This window comes from Lygodium microphyllum, chromosome 17 (genome assembly GCF_053477565.2).
Source record: "Lygodium microphyllum isolate KBCC chromosome 17, Lygodium_microphyllum_v1.1.10, whole genome shotgun sequence".
Lineage (NCBI taxonomy): Eukaryota > Viridiplantae > Streptophyta > Polypodiopsida > Schizaeales > Lygodiaceae > Lygodium > Lygodium microphyllum.
In genome coordinates, this window is record NC_141151.1 from 131,166,999 (window position 1) to 131,194,756 (window position 27,758).

At 40.3% G+C, this 27,758-nt stretch overlaps 1 protein-coding gene across 1 annotated transcript; it reads left to right on the forward strand.

The window, feature by feature from the left end:
- The first annotated feature begins 2,283 nt into the window (after positions 1-2,283).
- Positions 2,284-26,075, forward strand: LOC148022352 (uncharacterized). The gene is made up of 10 exons (XM_087696847.1): positions 2,284-3,246; positions 6,605-6,693; positions 6,979-7,079; positions 7,853-8,028; positions 8,225-9,454; positions 9,541-9,701; positions 12,490-12,560; positions 25,232-25,373; positions 25,488-25,637; positions 25,794-26,075. Exons 1-10 carry the CDS (start codon positions 3,051-3,053, stop codon positions 26,073-26,075), a joined length of 2,598 nt encoding a protein of 865 aa, XP_087552973.1. The 5' UTR covers positions 2,284-3,050.
- The last annotated feature ends 1,683 nt before the right edge of the window (positions 26,076-27,758 follow it).

The window sequence follows — 27,758 nt, forward strand, 5'->3', positions numbered from 1 at the left end:
GCTTATGACTTCTCTTTGCATAGCTCCTCACACACTTGTTTTAGCACAACCTACCTTCCTCCTATAACTACTATTGGTCATCCATCTTGGTCATGCTAGCTTGTGCGACATTCCAATTGTTGTTTTTTTATCTCCTCCCAAGGAGATATATCCTACTTTTTCCTTCTTCATTTCCTATATGTCAACTTGCAAGGCCTGAAGGGCAACTACCACTTCTAGTATAGTTGGTCCATCCACAACCTTCTGCTTCCCCTTACCAAAGCTCCAAGCCTTTTCTCAAAATTTGTTCACATCCTTCTCATTAGCTCCTCTTCCCTCATATGCACATCTTCCAAGAAAGACTCCCACATGCTAGTGAGCAAAATTTCCTAGTCCTTGAGGTATTATGTTTCCTCTTCTTGGAATTTCTTTAAGGAGTTCTTTGATGGCCTAGTTAAAGTCCTCGCTCTCGTACTTGTTCCATCAATATTTTTTCTATTTTTCATGCTCCCTCATTCCCTCGAGTTCAATGTCCCCTTTGTGTCTTTTGGTTTTTTTTCTTGTTGACCTCTGTTTTCTGATTCATTGTTGTCTTACTACTCTTCCCCCAAGTTCTTGTTGTGAGTACTATCCTTAAAGGTCAACCTTCCTCTAGTTTGGTATAATTCTACTATGGCAAATTCTGTGGCATTGGTGTTTCCTGCATCTAGAGCACCCAAGCTAGTTATTATGAATCTAGACATGGTGGGGCCATACATCATCATTCTTGCCTTTGCATCAATGCTAGATATTCTTCCTCTAGTTTGGTATAATTCTACTATGGCAAATTCTGTGGCATTGGTGTTTCCTGCATCTAGAGCACCCAAGCTAGTTATTATGAATCTAGACATGGTGGGGCCATACATCATCATTCTTGCCTTTGCATCAATGCTAGATATTTTTTCGAGTGCTCCCTTTATTATGATCTGTGCCTTTGTAATAGACTTGAACATTTAGCCATGGGTCATTCAGGTTTCGCTTGGTGATACTCCTCAACATCACATCCTCCATGAGGCTTTTAAATATCCATTTGGAAGACTTGGGCTTAAAGTTACCTAATATTAGGACCTCAAGAATGTCCTTCCTCAATCTTGATGTTTTCTTAAGATCGGAGTGGAACTTAGATCTTGCAAAGACTTAAAGGCTACTTATTGAGCTTGGCCTTGCCCTAGCCCATCCTCTCTGAACAACCTAGCCCACCCTCTCTGAATAACCTAGCCCATCCTTTTCATGCAAGCAAATACGCCCCATTCGATTGCAAATGTTGTCTTATGTCAGTCATAACTGCAATTTTGTCACTACCAAAGTTTTATGCTAAAAGTTGGTCAGCCAACTTTTGGCATTTTTGGTTGCTCTTATTCATTATAAAGCGTTTCATGGTTCATTCGACACCACCTCACTCAAACTGGTTTGTTTTTGCTATGGTTAAATGATGCTTGAGAATCCCTTTTACCTCTACATCTCTTTATGACTTTTGGAATTCTCACCTATCTAACAAAAGGATAGAGGATGAACAATACAAGACATTAAAAAAAGTGATTGACAATAAAGACAAAAGAAAGTCACAAAGAGAGTTTTGAACGAAAGGGACAAAATATGTTCATCAAATTAAAAAAGGGGACCTACAATAAAGACAAAGAAGTGACAAAGAGGAGAGTTTTGAATGTAAGAGACAAAATATGTTCATCGAATTAAAAAAGGAGCATGCAATAAAGACAGAGAAGTCACAAAGAGGAGAGGTTTGAGACAAAATATGTTCATCGAATTAAAAAAGGGGCATGCAATAAAGACAGAGAAGCCACAAAGAGGAGAGGTTTGAGACAAAATATGTTGGTCGAATAAAAAAAGGGGCATGCAATAAAAAGACAAAGAAGTCACAAAGAGGAGAGTTTTGAATGTAAGAGACAAAAGATTTCTTCAGAGTGTCAAGGTATACATGTTTCGAAAGTGGGGGGCAGTTTCAAGGCCAACTGTGCTTCGTCCATTTCGTATGATAGGCACACATGCACACATGCAAACACATGCTATTTGAAGAAGAGGAGGCATTGGGAGCACCTCAACTTGAGGGCATATTCCAAGGTGTGAAACTTAAATAAGGGGATCTTCCATAGTTTGCACCGGCAAAATATCAAGGGTGGTGGCTTATGGAGTCTCATTGTCCTTGAGGGTGGCTGATAGGACAAGGCAAACAACAATAGAGGGGTTCTTCCATCCCCCCCCCCATTTCTCCTTGTCTTTGAGCGTTGTTATCGATAAAGGATGCGAGACGTGGGCGCGCTGCCTGCTCTCTCCCCTTGTCTGTGTCTCCGTCTCCCTCGCACTCCCTCTCATCACTTGATACAGTGTGGGCATGGCGCCTGGCAAGCTATCGTGGCGCAATAATAGGAACAGTCCCAGCTCCTCCAACCATAGTCATGCTCTCGTCAACTCACGCACTGCCTCCTGCCACCTCTCCTCCTCCATCGCCCCCATCCCCCTCGCAGAAACCTTCAGGATCCCAGCAATTCAGCCCTTCCTCCCGCCATTGCAGCTTCTAGCCCTGCCTTCACAATCGATGGCGCTGACCACCCTTTCTTCGCACTCCTTCTGTTAATCCCAACACGGACGTCCTTGCCTCTGATCTCTATCTTCAATGGCCCTGACCGTCTCCCCATCCGGCTTCTCATGCTGACCCAATGGTGTCTCTACCCCCTCCGCCTTCACTCGCTCTTCTTCTCTGCATGAGTAAGGCCATGACCTGCAACAGTCCTCCTTGTGCCAGAGACAGCGCCTCCTTGATAAGCTGGTCATGGTCTAGGCCACCCGAGCGAGCATTCCCTCACCTACACTAGTTTATGGCTTCATACGGTATTCTACACTAGCTCACCTTTGCTATTATACATACCCTTGTCAGCTCTAAGCACTTGTTCCATGAAAAGAAAACCCCCCCAACTCTAGCATTCATCATAGAAAGAGTAGCTTAAAGAACCCTTTCCAATTCTAGCATTCATCATAAGAGTACCAGAAAGGGGGGAAAAGTACTCCAAATTGCTATGGGAAACTTCTCTATCTCTCCTAAGGCACCAAGCAATGTGGTGGTTTTCACAAATGTAACCAGCATGTTGACACATGAACTCGATGATTATGAAGAGGTCCACAAATTATTGCTCTGGGCATTGCCAATGCTTCAAGGTGGCGATTCTCTCTCTCTTTTTGGTTTCCTTGAACCGGAGACTACCGTTAATCAAAGTAAGTGCTTCAATGTCCCTTCTTAGCTTTGCAATTTTCAAGTGATCAATCTCCCCTTGCAATGGCGATGTTGTTCGTTCAGCTTCCCCTAAGCTTGATTATACACATCCAATATTCCTTCAAATTTACCTTTTCTAAACATTGTTACAACGCGTCTCTACAAGATGTTATGCATATCAATCTTCTTGAGTAGAGAGATCTTTTATGTATATGCAAAAGATATCCAATTCCCAAGCACATTAACCACCAATTTTGGAGGTCTTCTCAACAAAAGACCAAAATTGTTTGGTATGGATTTTATAGCCCAAATTCGGCATCCCAATAATGAACTTGGGAAACAAATATTGGTTAGCCTTAAAACAAGTAACGAGACCTTCTCCAAATTCTAACCCTTACTTCCTTCTAAAATCACAAAATTTAATTATGGGTAGTATGTGACAAATCCTAGGTAAGAATGGTGGTAGTAGTTGCTAGAAAACCATATTAGCCTTGTGATTATTTCAACAACAATAGGATTTCACACTCTAATGTGCGTAGCCTTTTTAGGGGGCTTTGTACATCTATTTTAAAGATTCCTAGTTTTAGGGGACTCAAAGCACAATCTAGTCCAACATAAACATTATTCTATGACATGAAGATACATTATATAAAACAAGCATTGGGCTTCCAATGTGGCTCTAGCAATGACCAATTACTTATGTTAGTCCAAGATACAATTATTTTAAGACCATTGAAAACCTTGATTGATGGTTATGGAAGCCTACTTACAAAGAGCCCTGACATTGTTATGATTGAATGGCGTGTAATCCTAGATGTGCGAACCACAAGTTAATGAGTAGGTGGTTACTACCCAACATGAAATTAATTATCATATTATATTTGTATGATTCTATCATAAGACCAGTTATGAGAATGGAAGGCTCTGAAGGAACATGTAATTCACAAGTGAGAGCCATTATTCGAATCAAGTGGCAAATTGCTCTATGTCAATATCCAGTTACACAGCAACAAGTCACATGTGACATTTCAAATAGTTCCACAAGAAGATTAAGAAATTGTAAGACCTCATCCCATCCAAGGGTTTTGATTAAAAGTTCAATAATCTATTAAACTAGATTAATTGCCTTGCTTTTGAGCACATTAGATGGGTTAGACAAACTAAAACATTTGTTCAATTTTGCTTGCATTGGACACCTAAAGAGTGGTGCTAGATTGTGCTACAACTTTCACAAGGACTTTAATGCAAGTGAGTACAATGCTACATGTATGATTTCAACACTATACATGTGAAATGTGATCAATAAGCATAGAAGTTGAATCGGGTGTTACATGTGCAACATCTAGAACACACACCTAAAAGAAAAATAAATACAAAATGTAACAACATGGAGGACATCCATGATGCACATGCAATCATGTGCTTCCATTCTAAAGAGACAAAGGGTCATGTGGCAAAGCATCGTTATTGCATTGAATTTATAAAGAGAATCAAGTTGTAGATACCTAAGCTTGCTTAACGATGAATAATTCTAAGCTAAGTTATGTCATGTAGAGTTCGTTTCCAACAATTTTGTTAAACAAAAGTTACAAACATCTAAAGAAAAGTAATCAAATTGCATACTCTATGGTCATTCCTTGTGATGCATACTCTCTCATTAGGGATTCACTTATAGTATTTGGTTGAGATCCCATATAGTCAATTATGCTTATGTATTTATGTTTAAAACCTTCTATTACCTAATGCACAATAAACGCCCTCGATGCAAGGGCACTTCCACGTAACATTCGTAGTTAAATCTAGAAATAAATATGCTTGTTGTAGCTCAAGTAGTAGCTCCACCTATTTACCCAAGGACTAACTCAATGAGATACACCAAAGTCGTCGTACTTATTAATGCAATAGGATGAAAAATCAATGAATTTCTACTATTCAAAATAGTAGCCAAATTTCTAATCCAAGTCACAATGATCAAATGGGGGTGTTTACATACCAAAGGGACCATCAACAACCACCAAAAAATGATATTCAATTACAAATTGCTACATGCTTTAATAAGCAACTAAATGTGTTTTACATTCTAAGCCATTCCTTAGTAGATGACATTTTTGTTGAGGAACAATGGGTAAACTATTTTCTTGTTCGGCAAATAGTATTCCCATTACTAAGGACCTAGTCATGCACTAAAAGATCAATATTAATGGGGTTCGTTTTTCCATTTTTCAATGTTCGTTTTTACTGTAAGAATTTATTGCATATATTGTTCTTAATTGCATATTGTGGGTATCATGAAATGATATACCTCCATAATTATTTAACTTGACAAGGGAACATTGCATGAGGATTTCACAATGCCATTTCTTAGAGCCCAATCTTGTAACTAAACTTAAAAATTCTCAACTATTTTATCAAAAAGCTTAAAGTTCTCACCAATCATGTTATTTTATTCCTAACAATCCACTATTCTTGACACATCCAAAGGCACTCTTCAATACTTCCTCTTCCATAGCATCATCTTTCTTTCTTTTAAGAGTACACATGTGCTAGATCATGATTCAATCAAATCACAAGCACATGCATGCGCACGAGCGCCCACAAATATGTATTACAAAAACTTAACATGTGTACCTATTATATGCAACACACACACACACACACACACACACACACACACGTGTATCACAAACACTAAACACATGCATCTCATACACACATGCCCATCAAAGTGGATATATACAATCATAATTTTTTTGCCCATAATTACATTTACACTACTTTTTGAGACTCTTGTCTCAAAATAATAATTCTAAATTTGAGAGTTTTATGTTTGTGGGGATTATGCTCTTCTTCACATTTGTCATTTCATGAAAATAAATTGTAGCTAACGAGATGTGCAAATTCTGAATTTGGTTAAATGTACACTTATTTGTCCAAACATACAAATCATAATTTTTTTGCCCAGACACACAATAACTTGCCATTATTTACATTTACACTACTTTTTGAGACATTTTTGTCTCTAAATAATAGTTCTAGATTTGAGAGTTTTGTTTGTGGGGATGATGCTCTTCTTCACATTTATCATTTCATGAAAACAAACCATAGCTAACAATGTGTGCAAATTCCAAATTTGGTTAAATGTAAACTCATCATTTGTCCAAACATGGCCCTACTCAATGCCTCTTCGATGAAAATTTGGAAATTTGTCAAGGATCTCAATCGTGCGTATGTAAATCTGCCTTTGCACCAAGTGTTCAAGTTCACATGCAACTGAATTTGATTCATCTACCTATGTCTCACTAATCAATACTTCTACGTTTGAATAGCTTAATTAATGTGCTTACAAAATCTTCTTACCAGAGCCACCTAGTCTAATTGACATGTTACCATTGGAGAGAAGCGTCCGAGAAAAATGCTCAAAAGTGGAGACACAAAGCTCAAAACAAAAGGTTACTTTCTCTAAGTTGTACACAAAAACCTTCTTCTTCTTCTCCTCTCTCTCTCTCTCTCTCTCTCTCTCTCATATTCACATGGCTAATCTATTACCATGTTCCTTATAGACCATTTAAGTATGTTGAAGCTCAATTTAGGTCTAGTTATCGATGTATGTGTTAGAATAAACATGTATACAATAAATGTTTTTGTAACATCCTGAAGTTACAAAGCCCTTCCACACACGTGCATATATGCATAGATTATGGAACAATAATGAGCATATGCATTCTCTGCTGCAGGTTCAGTTCAAGATTATGGTCATGCTTGGTCATATTTGTGTAAATAAAGCTAGCATTGAGGAGCTCTTAGACATTGACGGTACATTGATATTCTTAGACAGGTATGTTATCCACTCATACAAAGTCAAATTCTGGCAAGTTCCTTGCTCCTTGAGTAGAAGCCACACTTTGAGAGAGCACTGCACTAGCATGCAGTAGAGTGGCAAGCTCCAAGAATAAAGATCTTTTTAGAAAAATGTACAAAATTGCTCCTTGAGTAGAAGCCACACGTTGAGAGCACTGCACTAGCATGCAGTAGAGTAGCAAGCTCCAAGAATAAAGATCTCTTTAGAAAAATGCCAGATTTTTTACATACAGACATACATAAATACATGCATATATATAAAGGGAGACTTCGGGAACTGTGTACATGTGTGCTTGCACATGCATGCTTGTATGCAAGTGTCTGCTATATCATGCCCACTCATGCCGTGGATCTAAAAGAACCTGAAATACCGACACTTCCATCAGATGAGTTCATTCAACACCTCTTCTATTCAATACCTCAAAGGATATTCTTTCATACACAATTGAAAACTTCCAAGGGCCATATGATCTTGTGAATCTAATCCTCTACATGACAGCTAAGAGATCATGGCACAACTCAATAGTGACAGACTGGGAAACACCACTCAATTTAATACAATCCTTTAATTGCTTTTCTCCCATATACTTTTGAATTCATAGACCTTACTGGTCTTGAGAGTATCAATAAAACCTGTTCTCCTCTCCTAATGTTTATCTGCATGAATTTAACACACATTTCACAAGTGCAGTAGAATCATGTTCGAGAATAGACAATTTCCTCTAATCAAAACTACGAATCATATAGCAGGACAATGATGAAGTATGAAAAATCTCTTCTTACAATGGTCAAGCAGAGAGGAAGTACACTTCATGTCATGCAACGATACAGTGGCCAAAAATGGTGTGATCATGCTACATCCTCTAGTTTTGTGGCACTTCAGGTGGCACATTTACCTGCTACAGCTGTAGCTACATTAAACCAAGGTAGCACCTGATTCTTTTGATTTTCTTCTATAGTATTTCACCAACAAAGAAAACAGATTTACACAATCACAACTTGTTAGAGAACTTCGTAAGCATATACAATGGCAAGTTCTGCCCCATGCAGGTGATTTAGTCTTCAGTACATGTAAATAAACATATAAGCTTGACAGCATGAAGCTCACAGAAAGAGCAGTTTGATCTCCCCAAGTTCCTTACACTTTCACTAGATGTGCAGGTGTGTTACAATACATATCACAGCAGAAGGATCTATTACACCTTGCCAATGCTGCTACAGAGGCTACATATGGCCCCAGTGCACCAGCAACTCCAAGTTCTTCAGTGTCACAAAATGTGTGGGCAGAGGATTACTGTTTCAATATCTCAAAAGATGCAATATATGGAACGAGTATACCTTCTACATCTGCACGATCTTCATTGTCACTCGATGCACTGGACTCAAAACCAGCACTGGGACCTTGTGCATTGTTTAATGATTCAGCCAAAACTGGAGGCAGTTTAAACCCTAATAAAGATGAAGCAAATAACATATTCACTTGTCTAGGAAGTAGCTCATATTCACCAACTATGACTTGTGATACTCAGACAAAACCAGCAACTCCGAGTTCTTCAGTGTCACAAAATGTGTGGGCAGAGGATTACTGTTTCAATATCTCAAAAGATGCAATATATGGAACGAGTATACCTTCTACATCCGCACGATCTTCATTGTCACTCGATGCACTGGACTCAAAACCAGCACTGGAACCTTGTGCTTTGTTTAATGATTCAGCCAAAACTGGAGGCAGTTTAGACCCTAATAAAGATGAAGCAAATAACATATTCACTTGTCTAGGAAGTAGCTCATATTCACCAACTATGACTTGTGATACTCAGACAAATGATGTTAGTTATCTAAGCTGCTATACCACACCTAAACCACACACAAATGTCATTCTCCCAAAACCCAGAAGGCTACCAGATGAACTTAAACTCCATACCTTACTGGAAAGTGCAGCTCTAAACAGCACTGTGAATGTGTCAAATGAAAGTAACTCCAGAGAATTTAATAATACCAATCAAACACCTGATGATACTACCATTTTTCCAACAAGTTCAACTCAGAGATCTCGACCATATGATGTCTCAGAGCTTGAAAAAGCCACAAATGGCTTCTCGCAAGAGACTTATTTGTCTGGTGGAAGTCCTATAAATAGCTTTAGCGGCACACTTGGTGATGGTCAGATGGTCATTGTTAAAGAGCATCAGCTTGCAAATTACTGGAGTGATGAGATTTTTCTGGCTAAGGTTAACCTTCTCAGTGCAGTTAATCATCCAAACATTGTGCACATGATTGGCTTTTGTAATGAAAGGCGTATGCTTGTGTATGAACATGTTGGTAGCCACTCCCTTGACTGGTTCCTATCCTGTAAGTATCAATTTCTCTAGGACTTTGTTATTTTTCTCTAGTCATTGGCTTTAGTGGATCAACTTTTTTGGGGGCTTATAATGCAGCCAATAATCCTGACCAGTTGAAATGGGACACTCGACAAAGAATTGCAATCAGAACAGCAGAAGGACTTTGCTATCTACACGAAGGATCTGGTTCTCATCCTATCATCCATGGAGACTTCAGATCCAAAAACATTCTTGTCACTGATGATTATGAGCCAAAGGTAACACGGAGACATTTAACTATAGGAAAACCTAAGGTTGCAAAAAAAGAAACTATTCTGCTCCTCATTTGAACTGGAATTTGGCATAAATCTTAAATATGTCTATCTAGAAGGTTCCTTTATAAGTTTCAGATCCAAGAACAATGATAAAAAAACAAGCTTATTTCTGAGCTGTGTACTTTCACGTAGCTGAGCTGGAAGCATGCCCGCCACTGTTCACATAATATTACATATACATAGACTTTTGGTAATTCCTTATGACCCAGACTTCCAACACTTCATATTGATGTCAAGGACCAGGGACCAACCAGGATAGATCAGAGACAACTCTTTAAAAAGGTTTCATCTAGCCAAAGTGGTACCCAGTATTTATGAGGTGTAAATAGGTTCAAGCAAGAAATCTAGTTATCATAGAGATCCTGAGCAAGTACATAAAGCTCAGGAGGCCTTTGAAGATAGTAAATTGTGTTTTATGTTGATGTAAAGTCCAAAGAGCCTAGTAGCAATTATCAGAAACCAAAAATTGGATTCCATCATTGTACTACCTCATTTGTCTTGCAAGCTACTCAACAATCTACATTGTTATTCTGAGTCTTACGCACAACATTGAGATTCTTTTTGTAAGAAAGATCCCTTTTTGTGGGGATGTGTGAGACTGAAAGACGCATGAAACTGAAACCACAGAGAGTGAGCAACAGGCAGTGTACTCAGTTTTTTGTTTTCCATTACTTTTTGCATAGTAAAGTATGGCTCCTAACCTCATCAAAACAAAGCGATGTAGAAGCTCTTCCATGTGGGCACATCCTACAAATCCACACCATACGTGATGTTGCTCCCAGGCCTTTGAGTCCATGTAGGACACTCCATCTATCTAAATGTATGCCACAAAGCCATGCCTTAATGATCATTACTTTGCTTCATGTATGCACAAAAGCTTAAAGTTAATGAGAAAACATCCAAGAAGTGTAAGGACTCGAGAGCATAGCTGGAGCTGAAATTCCATCACATGAGTAGTGCAAGGCCTCTGAGGATGGAGTGGGGAAAGAATGGAAGCAGGGTGTACACCCCCCGGGGTTGCTAGCCCATGGTGTGACATGTGAAGGAGCTGAGTCTTCCTAAACTGCTCTGAGCACCCATGAAGGCAGTAAATAATGTAAGACCAGTGCTCTGCCAAGGTGGCATACACTAAAGGGCTCTCTGCGTTCACCGGTGAAGACCAGCTGGTTGTGGGCCTTCCAGATGTGTCACCCTATGAAGCTCTCAATGACCTCCCATACCTCCTCTGGCCTTGACACAGAGGGCTCTAATACCTGACGGCTGGGCAAAGCCTCCAATACTATCATCAAGCATGTTGCAAATGCCACCCCTGGTTAACTGATGACCAGCACAACTTACAAAGCCCCCAAGGTGATACACTGGTGAGGGTCCTTGTTTGACCCACCTTTGATCAAGCAACATACCCTAACATGACAATAAATAAACATAGAGCTTAAAACAAAGAAGGATTGGCATCTAACTTATCTCCAAACCATGAAGCCATCACATTGTTACCCTCATCTCCAAGCGTAAGGGTAGCGATAACGACCAGACCTTAGCTTCCAAGTATCAAAATCGGAATCCCACACCCCTCAAGTGTACGTGCTAAGCTATCCTAGGGCTAGAGTTGGCTCTTCTCCTACAACTCCCCCCGATGGTCCTTTTTATAGGACTTTAACCTACTTAAAACTAAATATCCCTAGCCCTGGACGATGCCCATTGACACTGGCTGCCCTTAGCTGACTGCCCAACTGCTAGCCTTGGAAGATGTGTAACATTGGCCAGGGGTATATGCTACAAGCCCATGCCCTTAGGCTTGGGCAGCAACTGAGGCTAGAAGTGTGACTGCCAATTGTCAGTAGCCAGTGTCAGTGAGAGGTGCCCAAGTTAAGAAAGTTCGCATGAGGAGGTTAAGTTGAGCATTTTAAGTCGAGTAGGTTAGCAAAGCCAGTACAAAAACGTTAAGAATCCTTTGGGTAAGTTGGAGAGGACTCATTATATGAAGCCCATGGCAAGCTATAGGAGCTTTATGAGCCATGATTTGGGCTTTTGTGAGCCCTCAGAACAGCTACAAGTTTGCTTTGACAGAGCACTCCTTCCTTAACCTCCTCAACTTTGGGCTTGCTAACTGATATTCTGTTTACCTAACCCTGGTTAAAGAAGCCTAACCAGAGAACTTTGGGAGAAAACACCCCTGGCATGACTGATCCTATTGTCCAAGTGGTACCTCCATTCACAGCTATCCCTGCTGGCCATTCATGCTTTAGCATATTCCTTTTACATGATACTGACAAGAGAATATGCAGGTAGTTCAATGTTGGGAACTAGGTGATTGAAATTACTTCATCCCACATCTCTAGTGTCTCCATTGCCTCTTCTTTGTTTTCACAAATTTAAGAGTGCCATGTTTCTCTATATAAAAGAAGTTGTGGAAATGTTGGCTTAAATGTTGGATATGTATATTTAGTCTAAAAGAAAAGCATGTTACTTTTATGTTGTCTTCTCAATCTTCACAACATGTTGCTTTGCCCAATGAAGCTCTAACTAGCCACTAAACTGGCACTTTATTTGCTTCACTGCGGAGCTACTAATTCTATCGCAGTTCCTATAACACAGGTAGAGCTGCACTTGTATTGATTGGTTACTGGAATTTTGCAAAGATACAAAAGATATACAAAATTGCTGCTTTCCAGCTCACATGTCACTTACCTAGGTTGTGTTGAGTAACGACTTTCTGATTTGCTTGAAACAGATTGCTGAAACAGGACTAAAGTGGCTACCAGCTGAAGTGGGTAACGAAACATGCTTCATCGGAGCAACTGGGTAAGATGCATAGATTCAATATTTCAACATTTTGGAAAAAGTAATCAAAACTTTGGTATTTGCCTCATAGGTGCTTTAAATGATGTTGAATAAGAAATAGTTCTACAACATGAATTGAACATCGTTTAAATGTATATATGCATAAATTGGGCTATGTCCATGTCATGTTATAGAGTCCTCATTGGTCCCTTTACCCTAGCAGATTGTTTTAAAAAACAGCAGCACAAGAGAGATTTATGTTTAAATAAGTACAAAAATCCCCTCATTAACAAAATTGTCTTGTGACAATGCCAAGTCTCGTGTCCTCTCAAGATTATGGCACCTCAGTCTACATTTTAGAGGAGCTTTCAAAGGGTCTATAGAGGTGTCAACAGATATTGGAGAGAGGACTTTACCCTTGGTTGCAAGACGACATTAATGCACACATTCCATTAACTTGGTACTCTTTATCCACATTAAGATCCATCAAATCCAATCCTTGAATATTACTCCAATCAAAACCATGTAGACAATCTCCAAACATTTTGGAGAAAGCTTTAAATCCTACCAGTACAAGTCTTTGATGTCTATGTTCACCATTAATTTCACTATGATTTCACCATCACAAACAACAAAAACTTTGTAAAAAGTCTATGATCAGCGTAGGTGATTATGTTAAACGGTCACACCCCCAAAGATTGTCAACATCAACCATTGCTCCCTACCCCACCGGAGTATATGCATCTTCCACCAAGCACTCATTGTGCTACCTCTCCTTTCTAGGCCACAGAGATTGTTCTACATCGGCTCTCACCTTACTATGTTCAAGGCAATAAGCCGCATCCAATGCGCACTCAGTCCTTCCGAGCAAACAAAGGCTTTAAGCCCTCACGGTTGTAGCTTTAAAAGCAACATCATGAGAAAAAGAAAGCCTATGCATCCCTCACAAATGTGCTTAGGAGGGCTCTCCAAGAGAGATAAGCCTTCTAACATCTAAGTACGCTACGTAAGCATCAAACTGTCATAGTTCAGCATGCCATAACTCCGCCAGAGACAGCAAAAAACCGATGCATTTTTCCTAAAATGCATCCCTCACAAATGTGCTCACGAGGTCTCTCCAAGAGAGGTAAGCCTTTTAACATCTGAGTACACTGTGTTGGGTGTAAAGTCCCTTCGTCTCCGTGTAAATAGACTTACGGGTGTGAACACACCCTTAATGTATCCTAACATATAAATACATTATTTTCATTCTTTATGTACCATCACATCGGTACACCTATTTTTCAGCCTTCACTCTTCCTTTAACTCTGAGCTCATCTCTGCTCTTCAGCTAATGCCTTGCCCCTGCACACCATTGCGCACGCTCACCCCCTTCAAACTGGTATCAAAGCTTAAGGCTTCGTGCGCTTCTCAAGACCACCAAAAGGATACGAGTAGTTGGCAGCTCACAAACGACAGTCAAGTCGCAAGTGACACTGCAGCGTGTGCAAGTGACTTGTTGTATGGTGACGAACAGTCCAGGCGACAATCGAGCAACCAGGTGGCAAGTCTAGCATGACGACAGGGACGGCAGTGGACCAGTCGACAGGCGGCTGCCTGTAACAGGTGGCATGGAGCAAACAACTAGAGTTCGTATCCAGCGTGAAGACTGGGACCAAGAAACAACCAGGCGTTGGCAAGCAACTCGGTAGCACGACAATCGGGACCAGGCGACGACCAAGCGACGACAACCGTCGGGACAGGGTCAACGGACCCCCCTTTTTCGTGACTTCGTCAGTTTCTTTTTAATAAAAAGAAATAAAGAATTTCCTTGATTTCAAAGTTACCCCCTTCCTCTTAACAAGGGTTCACGCGTTAGAGGCATAGAGCCCAGATTTGTGCAAGTTTATGTCCAAAATTTTGAAGCTTTTCCAGATTGAGTGCTGCTCATGCAAGATTGAGGCATCTGCGTCAGAAATTGCAGACATTGTACGCGTTTGAATTGGGGATTTCGCCAAATTTACTAAAATTTTGCTCATCTGAGTGAAATTTCTCAACATTGGACCCATAAAATTTGGGGATTTTACAGTATTGGCGAAATTTTGGTTAGCTGAGTCAAATTGGCTGACATTGGTGCACAATTGGACCCGAGAAATTTGGGGCTTTTGTAAAATTTTGTGAATTTTTGCTAAATTTCCCCGTTTTATGCTTTCACGAACATGTATTAATGCAATCATGGCAGATTGGTCAGTGAAATTTTGGGGTTTTTACTGAAATCTATGGATTTTGGCAAAGCGTGAAATGCACTTTGGGAATATTTCTGAAGCAATCTTGTTGCCATAAGCAGAGTGATTTGAGCATTTTTATCTCCCGCTTGTGCGATTTGGAGAAATTGCAGAGAATTCTTGGTGTTTTGGGGTATCACAAGTTGATACGAGCACATATATATGCAGTACACATGTTGGGCAGCTCCCATTGAGTTGATGTATTGCTGATTATTCATGTTGCAGCAATCTTAGTGATCATTTGCAGATCTGGGATTGGTGCAAATGTATTTTTGGTGATATTGCTGAAGTGGGAGTTATCTGGCAGTGATGTATGCATTTATTGTATGCTGAAATTGCAGTCATACTGCTGAAAGTCATTCATTCTACTGCTGTACATGTACTTGGACTGAATCTTGCTATTATTTGCTAAAAAATTAGGCTGAAATCAACTGAATATTCAGCTCATTTTTGCTGTCATAAATTTCAGCATTGAATTTCTGGTGTATTGCTGAAAAACGGCTGCAAATGCTTCTAGCAACAGAGACACAAAATCCCTCTTTGAAATCAAGAGGTTTGATGGCACTGGCTTTGACTTGTGGAAGGATAGGATGCAAGGCATTTTTTTTCTCAAGGACTGTGAAGATGCTTTCTTGGAGACTAAGCCTGCAGCTATGACAGATGTGGATTGGGCGACTTAATAAGAAGGCTATTGCATACATTAAGATGGCAGTGTCTGATGATGTACTTACAAACATCAAGCATCTTGATACGAGTTATGCTATATGGAAAAAGCTTAAGGACACTTATGAAAATACAACTCCTATGAATCAAGTGCATCTTATGCGTAAACTTGTGAACATGGAGTTGGATGAGTCTAAGCCAGCATTTGAGCATTTGAGTACTTTCACAGGGGTTTTGGGTCAGTTGCAACTCTAGTTTGACAGCTTTTGATGATAAATTAAAAGCTATTTTCTTATTGATGACTTTGCCTAACAGTTGGGAATCTTTGGTTGTGTCACTTAGCAACAACCCCACTTTGACTTTTGATGGTGTTAGAGGTTCAATCCTCAATGAAGAAATCAAAAGAAAGTCTAGTGGTGAAAGCAATGGCTCAGCTTACCATGTAAGAGGCAAGTCTGAAAAGAGGGGTAATGCAGCCAGTAAAGGTAAAAGCAGAAGTAAAAGCAAGGGCAAACAGCAGGATGTCACATGCTATCAATGTGGGCGTAAAGGGCATAAAAAGCCCGATTGCCGGTACTTCAACAAAGAGCAAGAAAGAAAGAAACAGCAGGGTAAGAAAAAGAAAGATGATGACAGCTCTTCCTCAAAAGAAGTTGCAAAGGCAAATGTTGCATCCAGTGTGGTCATTGAAGAGCTTCCCAACACCGAAGAGATACTTGTTGTAGCCTCATCTAATGATGCAGATATTATGGCAGCAACAAGTAATATGCACATCACCAAAAAGGAGGTACTTGATGCCTTACTTTCAGCTCATGATGGGCTGTCACAATCATGGATAGTGAACAGCAGTGCTTCTTTTCATGTTACCCCCTCTTTGGAGTCATTTTCTGAATACACTGCAGGTTGCCTACGCAAGGTTTACTTGGGTAATAACTATGCATGTGAGATACAGGGTGTTGGCACCATTCACTTGGCTCTTGAAAATGGCCAAGAGCTGATTGTCAAGATTGTGGGAGAGAAGGAAGGAGTCTCACTTGTAGCTTTCTTGCTTGCACAATGGGGGAATACACACAAGGGTGGAGGCTGAAAACAGTTTTCCTCTTCTTAGTTGTGTAAGCCAAAAAGAACTCAAGTACAATGAAATAGAAGAACCCTATATATGGGTCTCAAACCAAACTCAAATAACTAAGGTAGCATACTAACTGAGCCACGAACTAGAGTAGATAAGGATAGCTATCATCTAGCTATTATTCATGGGCGGTGTACCAACCGCATCTGCAACTGACAAGTCGGTGACATAAATGCACAACGGTCACCCTGGCATATCACGAGTGGAGCTCGATATCTCAACACTGATTTTGTAGGATATCAGATTTGTACCTGGCATAAAGAAGAGTCTACTATTAGTTGGGCAGCTTGATGCTAAAGGGTACTTTACTACATTTGGTGGTGGATCTTGGAAGGTCCATAAGGGACCTATGCTGATTGTTAAAGGCAACAAAAGGGGGACTTTATATTACTTGCATTGTAAAGCATTACCCGGCAAGTTCTTGGCTGTGGCTCATGTCCATTCACAGATAGAGCTTTGGCACAAAAGACTTAGTCATATAAACCAAAAAGGCCTTCAAGTTCTCTTCTCTTTAGGGAGATTTGATATAAAAGGCTCTGATCCCGAATTTTATAATGATTGCTTATATGGAAAACATGTGAAGTTTCCTTATTACTCTGGTGTCGTTAAGAAGTCTAATGCTCTTGACTTAGTACACTCTGATGTGCGCACTAATGCCTGTTAATTCGTATGGGGGTGCACGGTACTTTGTTACTTTCATTGATGATTTCAGTAGAAAGTCATGGGTGTATGTACTTAAGAGCAAAAAGGAAGTGTTGGACTCTTTTAAAAAAATTTATGCTTTTGTTACCACACAAAAAGGGCTTAAGTTAAAAGCCATAAGAACAGATAATGGGGGTGAGTATGTCTCAAAAGAATTTAACAAGTTTTGTGAGATGCATGGCATTAAGAGAGAGTTGGCAGCCCCTTAAAATCTTGCATCAAATGGTGTGGCTGAAAGATTTAACCGCACACTTTGTGAGAGAGTCAGATGCATGTTGTCCACAGCTAATCTCCCACAACAGTTTTGGGGAGAGGCTCTTAAAACTGTAGTTCATGTATGCAATCGCTCTCCCAATCGTGCATTGGAAAATGGCATTCCTAAAGAGGTTTGGTCTGGCAAACCTGCTTCATATGACCATTTGTGTGTCTTTGGCTGTGATGCCTTTGTGCATGTACCTGTAGAACAGAGGACCAAACTAGACATGAAATCCATAAAGGGCATCTTCATGGGATATGGAGATGAGGGAGAGATGGGTTATAGAGTTTAGCTTCCTCAGGGCAGGAAGATAATACGCAGCCGAGATGTAGTATTTAATGAGGCTTCAGCATGAACAGTTAGTCATTCAGCAGCCATTAGCTGAAAAATGCTACACATGGTGATCTTGATAAAAAGAAGGTCAAATTTCAGCATGAACAGTTAGTCATTCAGCAGCCATTAGCTGAAAATTCTGTCCCTTTTGATGCTGAAAATGAGCAGAAACCTATTTTGCTATAGCCAGAAGATCATGGACAACAAATAGATGCACAGGATGAAATAGGACAGCAAGAAGAACATGCTGAAAACAGATTACAGCAGCAAGAAACTGCTGAAAATCAGCCACCTGGTGATAGTGTGCGCATTCCTCAGGATGTAGGCCCACTGCCTGATAATATAGATCATTGGGTAAGACGGTCTACACGTGTCAGAAGGTAGCCACAAAGGTTTCAGCCATCTTTAGATTGCATTTTGTTGACTGATGAGGGTGAGCCTCTGACATTTAAAGAGGCACAGTCATGTGAAAACAAGAGAAAGTGGGAGCTTGCTATGCAAGAAGAGATGAAGTCTCTATATGCAAATAACACATGGGAGCTTGTACCTTTACCCAAGGATAGGAAAGCTATTCCTAATAAATGGGTTTACAAAGTGAAATGTATTGATAGGAAGCCCAAGTATAAGGCACGGCTGGTTGCTAAGGGCTATACACAAAAGGAAGGCATAGACTTCCAGGAGGTCTTTTCACCAATGGTGAAGATGACTACGCTCCGTGTTTTGTTTGCTCTCACTGCGTCCTTGGATTTAGAGTTGGATCAAATGGATGTGAAGACTGCTTTTCTTCATGGTGACTTGGATGAAGAGCTGTACATGAAACAACCAAAAGGATTTGCTATTCTAGGAAAAGAGCATTTGGTTTGTAAGCTAAAACGCAGCTTATATGGGCTGAAACAAGCCCCTAGACAATGGTACAAAAAAATTGATACCTTTATGCTCAGCCATGGATTTAAACGCAGTCATACAGATCACTGCTTATACACTAAAAAGGCTGATGATGGCAGCCTTATTGTGCTGGTTTTATATGTGGATGACATGCTGATTGCAGGACAGCATAAGAGTACTTTGAATGCTCTTAAAAGGCAGCTGAGTTCAGCCTTCTCTATGAAAGATTTGGAGGCAGCTGTACACATTTTGGGCATGCGCATTAAAAGAGACAGAGGGCAGCATTTATTGTTTCTCTCACAGGACAAGTACATCAGCAAAGTACTTGACAGGATTAATATGGCTGATGCTAAGCCTCTTGGTGTACCTTTACTGCCACATACAAAGCTTAGCAAAGCTGATTGCCCTAAGGATGATGCAACTGCTAGTGCCATTAAGGGTATACCTTATGCATCACCTTGTGGATCTTTTATGTATGCCATGGTTGTAACTCGCCCTGACATTGCTCATGCAGTGGGAGTTGTTAGCAGATTTATGTCCAACCCTGGCAAGCCACATTGAAAAGCAATGAAATGTATCTTTAGATACTTGAAAGGTACATAAGAAAAGTGTATATACTATGGAAAGGGTACACTAGAGTTGTAGGGATTTTGTGATTCAGACATGGTAGGAGATCTTGACACTAGGAAATCTACCAGTGGGTATGTTTTTACTTTGGTTGGTGGGGCTATCTCTTGGTGTTGAAGATTGCAAAAAATTGTGGCACTGAGTACTACAGAGGCTGAATATATTTCACCCACAGAAGCTTCTAAGGAAGCTATTTGGCTTGGCCGTTTGGTCAAGGATTTTGGTCTTTCTTCACGTACTCTAGTGATTGGTTGTGATAGCCAGAGTGCAGTATGTCTGGCTAAGAATGCCATGTTCCATGCACGTACCAAACACATAGATGTTCGGTATCACTATATTCGACAGGTCTTGGATGATGGTCTTGTCACACTGACTAAGGTCAAAACCCCAAATAACCCTGCAGATGTTCTAATAAAGTCTCTTGCAAAGGCTCGGCATGGGCATTGCATTCGTTTAGTGGGAGTTGGTTAGCTTAAAGGTACTATTTCGGGCCTTCAAGTGGAAGGTTGTTGGGTGTAAAGTCCCTTCGTCTCTGTGTAAATAGACTTACGGGTGTGAACAAACCCTTAATGTACCCTAACATATAAATCCATTATTTTTATTCTTTGGGTACCATCACATCGGTACACGTATTTTTCTGCATTCTCTCTTCCTCTAACTTTGAGCTCATCTCTGCTCTTCAACTAACGCCTTGACCCTGCACGCCATTGGGCACTCTCACCCCCTTCACACTGCATAAGCATCAAACTACCATAGTTCACATCCCCCATGCAAGCATGCCACAACTCTGCCTAAGACATAGCAAGAGTAATAGTAGATGCCAAATAAACCAACTGATCAACCAAATGAGCATCTAACTCATAAAGTCCATGACATAATGTGCCACTGAGTACCAAAGTCAATAATTTCTTATCCTTGACCATGCATTTATCATTATCAAAAGTGACTTGCGTTCCACATTTTGCTAAAGAAGAAATGGAGAGCAAATTATTCTTTATCCCTGGCACATATAAAGCATCCAGCAAACAAAGAGTAGAGCCATCAATAGCTTTCAAGACAATCTCTCCAACACCTCTAACAAGATAAGATGCATTGTTCGTACATTGCACTTATTTGCCAACAGAAGCTGCAACAACAAAGGTAAACAAATCCCCGTAGGATATAATGTGCTTAGAAGCACTAGTGTCAAAGAACCAAGTACTAGCATCTCCTCTATAGAGCTAAATGCTCTATCTGCCTAAGAAAAAAACAATAGTCACAGTCAATGACAATTGATGCAAACTTTATAGTAGTAGCAACAAAACGTGCATCTGAAACTAACATCTCAAACTCCTTTTTCTCCTTGGCAATGCATTTCTAGCATTCTATGATATAATGACTGGCTTTTTACAGTAATGACACTTGTCCTTCTTAGCTTGTGTGCTCCCCCGCCTCTTATTGTTCTATGAAGTTCCTGAGCTTCTAGAACTCTATAGAGCATCCCTAGATTGATTGCCCTTACCCTTCTGTCTCACCATAAAAGCCTGTTCGGAAGCTACAACATACACCCCACAATTCTTCCTTGTTTACTCTTCTTCTGAGACAACAAGCTAACCAACTGAAGAAAGGTAAGTGTCTATGTAGAAATTTACATTGTAAGATTCAATGCCATATGAAAAGCCAAATAAAAAGATGGCAAAGAGTTCAAAGTTGTAGAGATCATCTAAGCATCAGAGCAATACTCATCTACCTTCATTAACTGCTCGCGCAAATCCTAAATTTTATTAATGTGGTCTTGCATAGCATCACCTCCTTTCATCTTCACATTTTCAAGCTCCTTCTTCAAAAAAAAAATGCGATCTCATTTTTTCCAATAAACATATTCTCAAGTGTAAGCCATGCTACTCATGAAGTAGCAATAGACTAGATATGTAGGATTATAGACCGCTGAATTGCCAATGCAATAGTGATAATGCTTGGGCATCCCTAGTGTCCCAAGCCTTCTGTACAACTATTCTTTGGGGTGGTAAGCTTGCCTTTGACTACAGCCTCCTTGTGGAGAAGTTGTGGGAGCCATATCACCAAGACGGACTTCTTTTCCACTGACATAATCCCAAAGATTTTTTGCAAGGAGCACATCCTTCTTCATGTGAAGGGAGTAAGCCTTGAAGTGAAAGCACGGAAGCAAAAGTAAGAGCTATGATAGAAGAAGCAAGAGCAAGAGAGAGAGACACACACAAGATATGAGAACTCCAACACACAATGTGTGACTGGCCATTCTTTTATTCAAAATTCACTAAAAGAATAAAGAATAAAGTGCCAGTGATAGATGTCCACCACTTGCAGTATACAAGTGTGCGGGTAACCAATACACAGTGCGAGTACTGTCAATATAACTAATACACGGGCAGCTCAGCCAGGTGCAGCCATATAGCGTGGCACAATTCCCACTGCAAATGCTATGTCAAGGCGAATGGCTATCATGGCATACATCAAACTACCCACTGCGGATGCATAAGAAATCTTGGCTATCTTGGCCTTCTGCTCCTCAAACTGTGAGCAATGCGCTTGACTAACCTTCACATGAGAAGATAAGGGACAATCAATAGGCTTAACATCCTACAGATAAAACTGCTGAAGGACCTTCTGGATATACTCCTTCTATAACAAGTAAATGAGCCCCTTAGAGCGATCATGCAAAATGCGCATCCCAAGAATATGTGAGACCTATTCCATGTCCTTTATCTCAAAGCTCTTCTTGAGCTAACCTTTCAAGACAACGGCCTCGTCATGAGCACTTTCAACAATCAACATGTCATCCACGTAAATGATCAAAATCATAAGGCTACCATCACAAGCCAACTTTATGTATAAACACAAATCCTTATCACTACAAGAATATCCTTGTGAATGCATAAAAGCATCAAACTTGTGGTAACATTCTCTAGGTGCTTACTTGAGGGCATAAAGGCTCTTTCTCAATCTACACACTAGGTGGTCCCTACCAAGTTCTGCAAAGCCCTTAGACTGCTCAATATAAATCTCATCATGCAAGTCCCCATGAAGAAAAGTCGTCTCGACATCCATCTAATAAAGATCCAAGTCAAGCTGAGCGACCAAAGCGAGTACCAAGCATAGGATAGTTATCTTCACAATAGAAGAAAAGACTTTATCAAATTCTATACCATGCTCCTGCTCGAAACCCTTTGCAATCAATCTAGCCTTGTATGCTGGCTTGGGGGATCTAGGGATACTTTTCAACTTGTACACCCACTTACATGGTAAAGCACACTTTTCACTAGGCAAAGGAGCCAAATCCCATGTATGATTTTTCTACAATGAGTCATACTCTAACTACATGGCCCTTTCCCAAGAGTGACTATTACCTCCGTACATGGTCTCATCATAAGTAAGAAACTCACCAATATTTATCACCAGAACATAATCCATAGAGGGCTCAAACCATACAGGCTATCGTCTATCTCGATTAGACTACCTCAAAGCAGGCTGTGGGACCTATTATCATGTGGAGCATCAGGAACATGGGCCACTGGAGCATTAGACACTGCTACAAGTTGTCTAGCCGGTTGTACAATAGCAAGAAGCTCCTTCTGAAATATCACCCTATATACCTCAATTATATGCTTAGATTTCTTATGCATTTTCTCTTCATGAAAGACAAAATCATGGCTATGGATCACCCTCCGAGCCTGTGGATCCCATAGGCGATAGTCCATCTCATATGCATCTCCATAACCAAGAAAGATGCATTTTCTAGACTTAGGATCCAACTTATTGCACTTATCCTTGGGTATATGGCAGAAATCCTTACAATCAAAGACATGTAAATGAGCATATAAGAGAGGTTTTCCAAACTATATCTCCTTTGCAACTTGATAGTCAAGAGAAGTACATGAGGACCAATTAATCAAGTGTACAGCAATAGTAACTACCTAAACCGAAAAATGATGTGGTAAGTCTACCTAACTAAGCATACTACGAACTCCCTCCTAAGTTGTCCTACTCATATACTCAGCCATATCATTTTGGGGTAGGGTGTACGGAGCGGTTAACTAACACTTAATGCCCCTCTCATCACAAAACTACTCAAAGGCTTTAGAGGCATACTCACCCCCATTATCTGACCTTAGGCATTTCAAACTGGTCTCAACCAAAGCAAGCCAATGCTGAAGTGTAGCCACGACTTCTGATTTCTGCTTAATAGGATATGTCCAAACCTTATACGTATAGTCATCAATAAAGGTAACGAAATACTTCACACCACCTAACGACTAACAGGACATGGGACCACATACATCCAAATGAAGAGCCAACGGCTCACCCATGCGTGTCATACCACACTTTTTAGGTATATTACGCGTCAGCCTACCATATAAACAATGATCACAAGACTCAAAGCACTTACAACTTGACTGTCAACTTTGGGCTCACTTGTTGGTCTAGCTAGAAGCGACTAACTATTGTAGGTTATTCAATAGAGGCAGAGTACAAGGAGCGCTTTAGTGCTACCCTTGAGCTCTCATACCTTCACCAACTTCTTGAAGAATTATGGCACTTCAAGGACCAGCCTACCCTTTCTCCAATAGCTAGATTGCATTGGGGTAGGCCATTGGGGTTCACTACCATCGTGTCCACAAGCAAATCAAACTGGCAACTCTTTGACCTAGAGTATGTCTCTAAGAGAGACAATGTAGCAGATGTTTTCACCAAGGCCTTACCCATCAACAGCGTTTGAGATATTTTGTATCAAATGGGAGCTACAGCTCCTTGATTGTATCATTCTTTGGTTGAAGGGGGACAATGTTTTTCCCCTCATCTCATTGTATGTCGTTTTGTACCCCCTCAACAATTTGAGAACTTATCACAACCTTAATTCTAATTTATTGTAGTTGATTTATCTATTGTGACATACTACTAGAGATCTCACAATAGAAAAGGCCTCATTCCAAAAGGGTGATACACTTCCTTTATTGAGCTGTAATAGACCTAACTCAAGCCCAATTGCAAAACCCTACCCTGAATGTACTTAAAATAATATCATAGCATACATGCAATTACGCTTGAGATGCATAGAGTTAAGATTTGGAAAATGTTAAGGCTGCAAAACTAGCTTTTACAATAAAAACATGCCAAATTCCTGCGACATCCCACTTTGTATCAAGTGATACTAGTGTAGACGTTTGAACAACTCTATACATCATTGGATGTTTTTGTTAGTTGCGCCTCAAGAAACTGTAGTTCCCTGTTCAACCCTAAGGGGGGTCAATATATGAGCCATTGGTTAGAGTGCAGGCATAGATTTGACCCTAACCCAAGTAGAACGCAAGGTTTTTATGGCAATGAAGGTAACAACTAAACAAAGTGTATTTACTTTAAACTAACATGTAGCAAAATCACAAAAGTACCTCAAGTTACAAGAGCTGATGGAGGTAAATAATTATCCATTTCCAAGTTTGGCCAGTTGCTAGTAGTGAGTGTAGCCCAAAAAGCATATTGTGCAAGAAGCAGATCATTCACTGCTATGACAAATTTGGATTCTTTAATACCATGTTTGCTTGAAGGCCTACAGAATGTGCACATGAAATGTTGCGATAAAAAGCATTTCATCCAGAGCAAACAAACACAATTCATGAAACAGTAAAAGCATAGAGCCCACAGAGTCCCAATAGTCAAAACTTTTGGGTTTCCTTTCATGCCTTTGCACTTCTTTATCTTTTCTTTTGATTTATATCATATTGCACATTTTATTCAAGTAGACGCTGCTTCTGCACCCTATGCATGTTTGCAATGCATTTTGCAAAAATGACTCTTTTGTAACTGCTGTATGCTGCAGATATTTGGCTCCAGAGTATATCAACACAGGCGCCCTTAGTCAAAAAACTGATGTTTATGCATATGGTGTGACTTTAATGGAGCTGATAACTGGATGCAAAGCTAATCTACCACCAATTCCACAAGCTTCATTGGCAGAATGGGTGTGACAGTGCAACCTTTAGACTCTTTAGAGAATTTAACAAGAATCTACTATTGCATCTGAGACATTATCAAACATGCAAAACCATGAAAGCATGTGTGACTGATTGCTGCAGGCACGACCTTTCCTCAAAGCAAACAGGCTAGATGCTTTGGTTGATGAGCGCATCAGAGAATGTGTCAACAAGGAGCAGCTCTACAACATGGCACATGCAGCATACCTGTGCATCAATAAAGATCCCGAGATGCGGCCAGGCATGGCCGAGGTGAGTGATCTAAACTAGTGATAAGCCATCATCTTTTCGATTGATACAGTAATCAATCTCAAATGTAGCAGCAACTAAAGCCAGTGGCCAATCATCTTTCTCAAATGATAAAGCAAACAATACTAAGTTGGCATGAGTACTCCATCTCAAATGTAGCAGCAACTAGCCATTGTCCGATCGTCATTTCAAGTGATGGAAATGGTTATGGACAAACTACATGATGGCACGCATGTTTCAAAAGACTGTTTGTCTAATGTCGAGCATCAGACTACGGATTGCATTTACAGAAGGAAAAAAGAACACAGGCTGAATGCATGCATGATTCAAAAGAGACTGCTTGTCTATTTCAAGCAAGCATCAGAGTGCGGATTGCGTTACAGAGAAGAAGAACATACGCTGACAGATCGATTTGGAAAGCGCAGGTGCTCTGCATATTGAAATCGGGCGCGCATGGACGGACAAGGGACCCCGCCGCACGACCAGCCCGGAGGGAGGCGGGGGTGCGCCCCCAACCAGCTGCTGGTGACCAGTTGGCAACCAGCGAGGTCCTGACGCGCACCGGGTGCTACCCATTTTTGGTGCCAGTGCTTGCCCGCCCGCACCCAAGCACTCAGCACAGCGGCCGCCACCAACCCCCGCGCCTTTACACTCGACTTCGACCCCCGGGACCAGCCCAAGAGGTCGCTTCACACCACCATCCTCCATGCAGAACTTTCACCACATCTAATCCCCTATATAAATTTTAGTAATGCCATCGTCTCATTGCGGTGGTTCCTCTGATATGAGAATTGCCCGTGTCACTTAGGCTGTAAAAACAACAAGTCAACACTCGAGAATCTCATCGCCGAACATGGGAAACAAAGGTGCAAAGGGATAAGTACAACATTGTGACTGTACAAGTTCAGTGTTGTGTACTTGCAATATCCAAATAAATCCACAAAAACCCCAAGCTATTTGAAATTTTGAAGTCAAAGACCTTACCATGTTCCTCTTATGTATGACACAACATTATTTGAACAAACTGATGACATTTTGTATAATGAGCTGCCAATAACCAACACAGATCATTCCACGAGAATGATGATCTTTTGTATGATACAACTAAAAGGTGACATGCCCATATACTTAAGCCTTTGAACTAGTTTATATATATTGACAAATTTCAAAATGTAAATGGGATGTCTATGTCAGCATGACAAAGCAAGATTTGTGCCCCTTTGAGTGATAACCTGACCTATTATGTTTTAGTGGTTGCAAAAAATTAAAGACATTGCTCAACAATCCACTCCTACGCAAATTGCATAAAATTCAAGCTTTTGGCTAATGTATAAAGCAAGACTCTGTTTGTTGGATACAAGAATTGTTAAACAAAGTACTTGATGTATTGTTATCAAGTATTTTAGGAGAAATTGGTCCTGCTTTGGTAGATCCATAGTGGCATGTGACACATCAGGCCTCCAACAAGTGTTGAATGGCAACTAGAATCAACTAGTTTGTATAATGGTCAAAGCATATAGCATATGATAAGAACTCTTAAATCCAAAGAAGTCACCTACCTACACAAGGGTTTTCAACCCAAATTCACACCTTATCTACTACACCCAGTTAGTTCCTTCGCCCTAGTATAGGATAGCCTTAAAGTGGTTGTTTTTTAGGCAATTAACCAATAGTATGCTCAACCTTAATTGACTAAGGAACTCTTTTGGAACTTGCTAGGTTTCAATGAATCCTTGAATTCCTGAGATTAGATGGCCACAACTAGAACAAAAAGTGGCTATTCACTTATTTGGTGCATCCCTTGCATTAGTTGGAACAAGCATTATATATAAAATGGTTAGCTATAGGATTTTTGCATTTGTTTTCATAAGCAATGATCATTGAAGTGAAACTCTTGTTTTTAGCACTCTAGCATCTTTGCCAGAATTATCATCCTTATGTGTGTATATACTTATGATTAGGATGCTTTACAAGACATGTGGTCATGCCACATCCATTGTAACAAGTGTACCACTATAAGAACCACCATAAGAATCATTTGTTAGCTAACATGCCTTTTATTTGCTTCTTGTTTCCCACAAGTGTTGCTTATCTGCTATTGATTCTTCTTCCATTTGAAGAGGG

Coding starts and splice junctions, on each gene's coding strand:
- LOC148022352 (XM_087696847.1), top strand. CDS start 3,051: ATGGGAAACTTCTCTATCTCTCCTAAGGCACCAAGCAATGTGGTGGTT. Junction 9,702..12,489: donor CTGATGATTATGAGCCAAAG/GTAACACGGAGA, acceptor TGCTTGAAACAG/ATTGCTGAAACAGGACTAAA. Junction 25,638..25,793: donor TGCGGCCAGGCATGGCCGAG/GTGAGTGATCTA, acceptor TCTCAAATGTAG/CAGCAACTAGCCATTGTCCG.